The sequence below is a fragment of the Myotis nattereri genome, assembly GCF_964212035.1.
Source record: "Myotis nattereri genome assembly, chromosome: 5".
Lineage (NCBI taxonomy): Eukaryota > Metazoa > Chordata > Mammalia > Chiroptera > Vespertilionidae > Myotis > Myotis nattereri.
In genome coordinates, this window is record NC_138080.1 from 19,676,546 (window position 1) to 19,686,181 (window position 9,636).

The window sequence follows — 9,636 nt, forward strand, 5'->3', positions numbered from 1 at the left end:
CCGGCAGCCTGCGGCCGCTGACTTGCCCTGCCCGGCGCTGCCCTCGCTATGGCCGAAGCTACCCCTGGCACTGGGGGTACGTCCCTGGAGGGCGAGCGCGGCAAGAGGCCCCCGCCAGAGGGCGAGCCTGCAGCTCCGGCGGCCGGAGTTCTGGGTAGGTGTGCGGCGGCTGCATCGGTCAGGGTTGCAGGTGCCTGGTCTGCGCGCGGCGGCTGGACGGGGAGGGGGATTGGGGTCAGCCGTCTCCGGTCTGGAGTTCAGTCGAGGGGCCGGCCCCTCCTGGCACTGCGGCTGCGGCAGGGCGGGCGCGACCAGAACAGTGCAGCGGGCGGGGGTCCCAGCGCAGAGACCCGGACACGCCCCTCCTGGAGCCCAGACTGGAGGCTGCCGCCCGTCACCCCTGGGGCTACCGATCGGGGCCAGGCAGGGCTGCGCTTGAGAGTTCCTCTCCGCAAAGGGTATATAGAATCATACCGTTCTGGGTTCGAGCCCCAGCTCCGCTGTGTGACCTTGGGCGCGTGATTTACATGCTTTGGACCTCAGTTTCCCCACCTGTGAAATGGGGGTAAGCATCACGCCCAGCGGTGAAGACTCGCTGACATAAGCTGGTGAAGCGCTCAGGGCTGCGAGTAAGCGGCCCCATCAGTTGTGGTTTTGGAGGCGGATCTGGGCCTCAAGAATGAGTAAGATTTGTAAGAGAGGGTCTGGGGGGAAGGGCATTCCTGGAGGAGGGTTCCGCGGGTGTAAGGACTTGAAGGCAAGGAAACAAGCCAAGTCCAGAGCTTGCAGGGCCTTGAAAGCCAGGCTGAGTGCCCAGGAGCCCTGGTGCGTGTGTGAGCAGGGGCAAGGGCTGGAGGCCAGGCTCCTGGTCCAGAAGTGGCCTGACCACGGCCTGGACGGCCTGCCCCCCCCCCCCCCAGATAAGCTTTTTGGGAAGCGGCTCTTGCAAGCCGGTCGGTACCTGGTGTCCCACAAGGCGTGGATGAAGACTGTGCCCACGGAGAACTGCGACGTGCTGATGACCTTCCCAGGTACCTGTGCCCACCCGCACCGAGCTCAGACGGGGCTCCCTGAGTCGGGCTCCCCTGAGTGGGAGTCTGTAAGCGACCTCGGACCCATCCTGGCAAGACTCCTCAGTCCTTGCAACCCTTGGCAGATACGACGGATGACCACACGCTGCTCTGGCTGCTGAACCACATCCGCGTGGGCATCCCCGAGCTCATCGTGCAAGTCCGCCACCACCGCCGCACGCGTGCCTATGCCTTCTTCGTCACCGCCACGTATGAGAGGCGAGTCCCTGGCCCTGGCCTGTCGCTGACCCTGACACCCAGCTCCCTGCCCTTCCGAGCACCAACGACAAGGTCCGGCCGTTCTGTGTTTGGCTCGGGCGGCCGCCAGGGGCACCATCCCTCCCTCCAGGACCGGGAGCCAGGGTCTCCCCGTGACGCACTCCCCTGCCTTCCCGCAGCCTCCTCCGAGGGGCCGACGAGCTGGGTCTGCGGAAAGCAGTGAAGGCAGAGTTTGGCGGGGGGACCCGCGGCTTCTCCTGCGAGGAGGACTTTATCTACGAGAATGTGGAGAGTGAGCTGCGCTTCTTCACCTCCCAGGTGCGCCGGCCCAGCCCCCAGCGCACATCCCGCACATCCCGCACATCCCTGGTCTGCAGGCGTTACTCGCTGTACTCACGCCCTGTCCCCTGCAGGAGCGACAGAGCATCATCCGTTTCTGGCTCCAGAACCTGCGAGCCAAGCAGGGTGAGGCTCTGCACAACGTGCGTTTCCTGGAGGACCAGCCAATCAGTGAGTGAGGGGGGGCCCGCGCCCACGTGTGGGGCGTGGGGTGGGTCTCTTCGAGGACAGCCTATCGCGGCGGGAGGGCGGGGCCTAGGTACAACAATTGGGCGAGCAGAGCGCTGGGCGGGGCCTGATGAGCTCAAGGATCCAGGCCTCGGCCAAGGGCGCGGCTGATCCTCCAGGTGGCAGTTCCGCGGGAGCCTTTCCTGGGTCTGGGATGAGGCGGCGGCAGGACCATGGACAGCACTCCCTTGCGCGTTGTGCTGTGCGGCCTGGGGCTCAGTTTCCACTCCAGGAAACCAGCCGCCGCCAGTTCACCTTCTGATGCCAACGTGGCACCCCATTCCTCAGACGTGCAGAGTAATGAACCGAGGTGGCTTTATTGAAAAACATGGTTCCCCACTGGGACCCCCCACCTTTCTAGGTTTCCTGCACCCTTCCCCACCTGTGCCTGCACCTCCCAAATTCTGCACTCCCATCCACCCAGAACTCCTCCCCCACCTCTCGGGAAGAGCCTCTGCAGGTTTAAGAGCAGGCAAAAAGCCGTGACTTGGGTTTCAGCCAAAGGGGTGTGGCCAGGCCAGGCGCAGACAGAAGGCCAAGGGTCACCATTCCTGTCTCCCAACAGTCCCCGAGCTGGCGGCCCGAGGGATCATCCAGCAAGTGTTCCCGGTCCATGAGCAACGCATCCTGAACCGCCTCATGAAGTCATGGGTGCAGGCTGTGTGTGAAAACCAGCCCCTAGGTGTGGCCGGGGCCAGGGGGTGTGCAGGAGTCCCAGGAGGAGGGCAGGGCTGACCGGGGACCCCTTCCCACCCGCCCACCCCTGCAGATGAGATCTGCGACTATTTTGGTGTGAAGATTGCCATGTACTTTGCCTGGCTGGGCTTCTACACGTCGGCGATGGTCTATCCAGCCGTCTTCGGCTCCGTCCTGTACACGTTCACAGAAGCCGATCAGGTGCTGGGCATGGGCCAGGCGTGGGCTGGGGCACCTGAGACAGCCCCCTTCCTGGGCCAGCCTGGGTAACAGCTGAATCCTCTTTGCCCCTCTTGCCCGTCCCCCTCCCCTCACCCCCCAGACAAGCCAGGATGTATCCTGCGTGGTCTTTGCCCTGTTCAACGTGGTCTGGTCAACACTCTTCTTGGAGGAGTGGAAACGGAGGGGGGCAGAGCTGGCCTACAAGTGGGGGACTCTGGACTCACCAGGGGAAGCTGTGGAGGAGCCACGACCCCAGTTCAGGGTCAGTCAGAAGCTGCTGGGTCCAAGGACTCCAAGAATGGGAGTTGGAGGCAGGAAGCACTGTAGGAGCAAAGACGGGAACTGTGAAATCCAGCTACAGCCTCAGAAAGGGTGTGCCAGAGCGGGTGGGGAACCTCTGCATAGTCAGAGGAGAAAGGTGGGAACTTGGATTCAGGAGCCTGGGAAGGAGGCACCAGGTGGGGGTACCGGGAAAGCGAGGGCCTGCTGGAGGGAAAATGACTTCAGAGGATGGGTAAGGGGGGGGCGCCGGGGGCAGCCCCTCTGCTCCAAGCCGGGTTGGCCCCTGCCCTCCACCAGGGTGTGCGGCGCATCAGCCCGGTGACGCGGGCCGAGGAGTTCTACTACCCGCCCTGGAAGCGGCTGCTCTTCCAGCTGTGTGTGAGCGTGCCCTTGTGCCTCGCCTGCCTGGCCTGCGTGTTCCTGCTGATGCTTGGCTGTTTCCAGTTGCAGGTGATCTCGGGGCCCCAGCCCCAGCCTCAGCCCGGACCTGGTGACCACCCACCCAGGTCCAGCCTGAGCCTAGCCCAGCTGCCAGGGTGACCCATGAACGCCCTACCCCTGCAGGAGCTGGTGCTGAGTGTGAAGGGGCTGCCCCGTCTGGCGCGGTTCCTGCCCAAGGTCATGCTGGCCCTGCTGGTCAGCATAAGTGCGGAGGGCTACAAGAAACTGGCCATCTGGCTCAATGACATGGGTATGCTCTCTGAGGGGAGGTCCCTGCTGCCCAGCCCCCAGGAGGAAGGTCCCCAATCCCCACAGGCACCCCGGGCCGCCCCTTTACTCGCCCCTTTGACCCCCAGAGAATTACCGGCTGGAGAGCGCCTACGAGAAGCACCTCATTATCAAGGTTGTTCTGGTGAGTGGCAGCCAACAGGCGGGGCACGGCAGAACTCCTGGGGACGGGGCAGCGGGGTGACCACTGCCTGCTTTCCACAGTTCCAGTTCATCAATTCCTACCTGAGCCTCTTCTACATTGGCTTCTACCTCAAGGACATGGAGCGCCTGAAGGAGGTGAGCCCCTGGCTGAAGGCAGTGCCCTGCCCGCATGGTGGCCAACGGGGGGCCGGGCCTGGCCCAAGGGGTCCATGGGCTCTCCAGCCCCTCCCCCATCCTCCATCCTTTTCTCCTCTCTGTCCATCTGTCCATCTGTTTGTCCTCTCTGCCTGTCACCCCCCCCCCCATCTGTCTGTCTGCTTGTCCGTCGGTCCCTTCACAGCTCCTGCTCGTCCTGTCCCTGTCCCAGAGCCTCGAGCGGCAGCTTCGGGCGGTGCTGGGCCCGCTCGTGGCCCTGCAGTTCCACCTGTTCCTCCTCTCCCTCCGGGGCCTCCTGCACCTGGCCCAGGCCAAAGTATGGGCAGGTGGCGAGCCTGAGGGCCTCGCTGGGGCAGGCAGCGTGGCTGTGCTGGGGGCCTCACAACAAGCTGAGGGTGCATGCTACGAGGGGATGGGCCCCCCTGGCATGGTGCAGATGGCAGCCCCGCAGGGCCCTGGGCAGTGGCTGAGCTCCCAGGGGGTGCTGTAAGCAGGGTAGCCCTGAGCCCTTAGCAAGGTGGGCCAGGAGCACGGTGGCTGGTCAGGCTGTGATTGGCAGCAGGTGAACAGTGACAGAGGCTGGGGACTCTGTGTCTAGGCTCTTCCAAAGGGTGGAGTTAGGAACTGGGTTTGGGGGTGGGGGGTGTCTGGAAATGTGCTCTGGGAGGGTGGGGGCCCCATCCCAGTAGCCTGTCCTGGTGCCCAGGGCCCTGCCTGCTCCCCACGCATGCTCTCTTCGCCCCTTTCCTGCCTCCAGATGCTGGCCACTTTGCTGATCACCCGCCAGTTTCTTCAGAATGTGCGCGAGGTCCTGCAGCCACACCTGTACCGGCGGCTGGGCCGAGGCGAGCTCAGCCTACAGGCTGCTTGGGAGCTGGCCCAGGCCCTGCTCGGCCTGCTCAGCCTTCGGCGCCCTGCACCCTACCACCTTGAACCCCAGGCCGAAGAGGGTGGTGGCAGGGGGCGCCGCAGGTGTCTCAGTGGGGGCTGCGGGGCACCAGAGGAGGAGGAGGAGGCCATAGTGGAACGGCGGCCCACGGGGGAAGGTGGGGAGGGAGGGAATGGATTGAGAGGGGGCAAGGAAGAGGAGGAAGAGGAGGAGGAGGAGGAGGAGGAGGAGGAAGATGAGGATGAGGAAGAAGGTGAGGAGGGCGACCTCCTGGACTGCGGGCTCCGTCTAAAGAAGGTCAGCTTTGCTGAGCGGGGGGTCAGGCGACATCGGCCAGGCCCAAGTCCGGAGGCCCTCCTGGAGGAGGGGAGCCCCACCATGGTAGAGAAGGGGCTGGAGCCGGGCGTGTTCACACTAGCCGAGGAGGATGATGAGGTAGAGGGGGCACCTGGCAGCCCTGAGCGGGAGCCCCCAGCTGTCCTGCTCCGCCGGGCTGGGGGTGAGGGCCGTGACCAGGGGCCAGAAGGGGGCCCAGAGCCGGAGACTGGCTCAGGCAACTTGGCCCAGAAGCAGCGGCGGCAGAATCGGTCCTCTTGGATCGACCCGCCCGAGGAGGAACACTCACCCCAGCTCACCCAGGCTGAGCTTGAGAGCTGTATGAAGAAGTACGAGGTAAGGCAGGTGTCTGAGGGTGGCGGCAGGGCCCTCAGCGGGGCGGGCACACAGTCTGATGGTGGCGGTTCGGGGAAATAACGGGCCCTTGATGTAAGCAGGAGCCTTCCGGAGGGGAGGCTCTGGGGCCATATGGGGATCATCTAAGGGAGGGGGCCTTGACAGAGTAAGGTAGTCTGAGGGAGGAAGTGTCCTGGTCTGAGTAGGCGCCCGCCCGCAGGACACGTTCCAGGACTACCAGGAGATGTTCGTGCAGTTTGGCTACGTCGTGCTCTTCTCGTCTGCCTTCCCCCTGGCTGCGCTGTGCGCCCTGGTCAACAACCTCATTGAGATCCGCAGTGATGCCCTCAAGCTGTGCACGGGGCTGCAGCGGCCCTTTGGGCAGCGGGTCGAGAGCATCGGCCAGTGGCAGGTGTGGGAGGGCCAAGGGCTCCAAGCTGAGGTGCACAGGGAGATGGGGAGCACAAGGCCCAGAGAGGGGGGCTGGCCCCACCTGAGCCCCACCGTGTCCCCCCGCAGAAGGTGATGGAGGCCATGGGTGTCCTGGCGATCATCGTCAACTGCTATCTCATCGGCCAGTGTGGGCAGCTGCAGCGCCTCTTCCCCTGGCTCAGTCCCGAGGCAGCCATCGTGTCCGTGGTGGTGCTTGAGGTAGGGCTGGGGGCCAGGCGAGGAAGCCGGCGGCCGGACAAGGAAGCTGGGCGGATGGCAGGCACCCCTGAGCCTGCCACCTCCAACCTCCTCCTCTGTTGCCTCAGCACTTCGCTCTGCTTCTCAAGTACCTCATCCACGTGGCCATCCCCGACATCCCAGGGTGGGTGGCCGAAGAGATGGCCAAGCTCGAATACCAGCGCCGGGAGGCCTTCAAGGTACTCGGGATGGGCGGGGCTGTTTACCTCCTCCGCTCATTGGGCCATCCCCTTGCCTGGCTGGTGGCCGTGGCCTTCGCGGGAAGGCAAGTGTGCAGAGCCTGGGTAAGAATTAGCACTCCAAACGGACCCGATCCCTTCTGGAAGCCCGGAGGCACCCAGCACAGGGCTGGCACTCCGAGCATGCAGTCACCACCAGCGCGTTCAGGATCAGGGGCACGCTGACGCTTCCTGGAAGCCCAGCCTCTGCTGCATTCCTCAGAAATGAGCTCATGGGTGTCGACCCGTGGAGCTGTCCAGGACCAAGCCACAGAGCTCTCCACGGTGACAGAAGTGTCCTGTGTCTATGCTGCCATGTGGCCCCTCAGAACAGGTGGCCAACACATACCTGGCCTGACATTGCAAAAGCCACGTGTGGCGAGCGGACTGGCCAGTGAGGCCTCTGGCCTGTGCCTGTCACAGCTCTGCCTCCTGCTGGTTTTCCAGAAGGCAGAGGCCCACGGAGGCCCAGTATTTGTTGATACTCTCCCAGCTAATCCGACGGTGCCTGGCACATGGGTGGAGACGGCTGGTGGCCCGGAAATGCTCTTTCTCTTCAGTTTTCGGAAAGCACTGGTGTGGGCCAAGAGATGCAGTGAGCACCCCCTCAGTGGTTAGATCTCTCCCCACTTCTGGAGCGAGCTCACACACCCTGTCTTCCCAGTGCCCCTAACGGCCCACTCTGCCCACAGAGACACGAGCGCCAGGCCCAGCACCGCTACCAGCAGCAGCAGCGGAAGCGGCGGGAGGAGGAGGAGCGCCAGCGCCACACAGAGCACCACCCCCGGCGGGAGCGGGACACCAGCAGCCGGGAGGAGGCCCGGGCGGAGGGCTCCGGGCTGGACCCCGCTGCCCCTGAGAAGGCCTCGGCCAAGGCCAAGGGCAGCGGGGTGGGTGGCCACGGTTCCGAGCGGCCCAAGCGCCCAGGGTCCTTGCTGGCACCCAACAATGTCATGAAGCTGAAGCAGATCATCCCGCTGCAGGGCAAGTTTTTGTCATCAGGGGCCACATCCTCAATAGCGGGCGCTGGGCCCGGCCCCGCCTCGCGGCCCACCCCCGCTCAGTCACCCACAGGCAGCGATACCCGCCTGCCGGCCTTCCTCAAGTTCCTCAAGTCACCCGAGACCCGGCGGGACCCCGAGCGCAGCCACTCGCCACCCAAGGCCTTCCACGCCAGCAAGCTCTTCCCCTTCGGCAGTGGCGCCCGGGCTGAGGCTGGGGCCAATGGGGTGGGCGGGCAGGTCCGGTTGGAAGGGACCCCTGGCGGTGGCGGTGGCGGTGGCCGGGCCCAGCGCTGTGGGCCGGCAGACGAGGCTGCAGCTGAGGAGCCAGATGTCCTCCGGCCGGAAGAGGAAGGCTCAGGTCACAAGCTTTAACTCGGGGGTGGGACTCTGGGCTGGGGTCTGGGGGTGTGGAGGGGAAGCCAGGCCTGGGGAGTGGGGCTGAAGGGGACACAGGCCTCTGATACCGGTTGGGGACCTGGATCTGTGGTGCCTAAAGCCCCTCAGAAAGGACTGCTGTCTCCAGGACCCTCCAGTGCCTGGAGCCCTGTGCCTGACCCTCCTCACCCCGGGGAGGGATGCCAAAGCCCCCTGTCCCGGTGCCTTCCCAAGGCACCCGGCCTGCCAAGCTCCAGCAGAGATGAGGGAGGCCCCTTCACCACCTGGCCCAGCCTTTCCTGCCCCCCATAAGTCTCTACACCCAGCTAACTGGGGGGACTGGACCCCCAGGCCTCTATGCAAGTCCCCACCCTGAAGCCCAGTGTTGGAGGAGGCCTTCCTGGATGCAGGGCCTGAGGCTGCCCAACCAGGGAGCTCGGCCAGCTTGGCCACAGGCTGCAGCCACAGGCGGAGCAGGGACCCAGGCCTCAGCCCTGGCCTCTCTCACCTCACTTGTCCCAACCCCAGCCAGGAGTCCAGCACCTAGGGAGCCCAAGAGGTGGAAGTTGCAGGACCGGGGACTTAGGTCTGAAGTCAAGGGACTTCCTCAGGCTGACTCTCCCCAGAGGGGGGAAGGCACAGTGCTGCAGGCAGGAGATACACCCCAAAGCTGATCAGAAGCAATAAGGCCCTGATGTGCCTAGGAGTGGGGGGAGTGCAGGCAGGGCCCCGAGTGGGGTCCAGTGGCCACGGGGCGGCATTCTCCGGAACGGCCCCTCTCACCTCCGCAGGGACAGCGCTGGCCCCAGTGGGCACCGCAGCCCTTCGCACCCGCAGCAGCCGAAGCCCCGTGCCATCAACGCCATCGCTTCTGCCCAGGCCCCCGACACCGCCCGCCAGCTGTTGGCAGTGGGATGGGCCTTGGGGCTGTGGGGGCGAAGGCACTGCCCCCCGCCAGGCCCCTGCCACCAATGCAGAGTGCCCGCCCTGTGCCCTGGCTGGGGCCCCGCCCGCTCCCCAGCCCCTGCCAGGAGACACCAGCTTCTACAGCCTTGCACCCCTGCCTCTGCCACCATCCTCCGAGCCCCCCGAGTCCCCCTCAGCCTCTCCCAGCCCCCAGGCTGTGTGCTGGCCCAGTGGCTGGCACTAGCTCTGCCTGGCGCCCTGCCTTCCTATTCTCATGCAATAGCAGTCACCAATGGGCGGCCACAGCCCAGAAAATGCTTTGGCTCCCTTGGGCTCCTCCTTCTGGGGCGAGGGCCTAGCCCCCCTATCTGCCGTTTTCCTTTTGACTAGGATGGGGGGAATGACACCCCCCCCCCCCAACAACAGAAAACACACAGAGCAGGCAATTATTTATTTGTTTTTAATTTATTTTGTCATATTTTTGTAAAACGGCAGAAATGCAATAAAAAGTATATTTCAACAGTGCCTGAGGACAGAGCAATGGAAGTGGGGTTCACAGGGCCCAGTGACTTGAGGCTGACACTGATTCTTGGGCCTGGTGAGCCTGAGGTGGATGCTCCTCCTAAGAACTGGGTCTCGAGGCCACATGAAAAACTCCAAACTGTACCACCTCTGAGATGGCCCAGATTTGGAGCCGACTCCAGGCCACTGGGAGGAGCTACTGAGCCCCAAGCCTGCTGTGCCTTCAGCCTCCTAAACAAAGGAAGAAATCACAAAGAGCTGGAAGAACTCAGCTG

At 64.4% G+C, this 9,636-nt stretch overlaps 1 protein-coding gene across 2 annotated transcripts; it reads left to right on the forward strand.

Annotated features, from left to right (window-relative positions):
• Window positions 1-48: 48 nt before the first annotated feature.
• ANO8 (anoctamin 8) lies at window positions 49-9,364 on the forward strand (the record flags this gene model as incomplete). Of its 2 annotated transcripts, none has more annotated exons than XM_081092421.1 (18): window positions 49-154; window positions 921-1,031; window positions 1,157-1,289; window positions 1,469-1,607; window positions 1,703-1,799; window positions 2,422-2,538; window positions 2,626-2,753; window positions 2,875-3,036; window positions 3,354-3,506; window positions 3,621-3,747; window positions 3,854-3,909; window positions 3,990-4,064; window positions 4,843-5,646; window positions 5,867-6,058; window positions 6,166-6,297; window positions 6,405-6,515; window positions 7,247-7,916; window positions 8,725-9,364. In XM_081092421.1, the coding sequence occupies 18 exons, from the start codon at window positions 49-51 to the stop codon at window positions 9,081-9,083; spliced, it is 3,672 nt and encodes a 1,223-aa protein (XP_080948547.1). In that variant the 3' UTR covers window positions 9,084-9,364. The 2 variants fall into 2 exon arrangements, with proteins under 2 accessions (XP_080948547.1, XP_080948548.1); XM_081092422.1 differs by having other exon boundaries at window positions 8,731-9,364.
• Window positions 9,365-9,636: the final 272 nt, after the last annotated feature.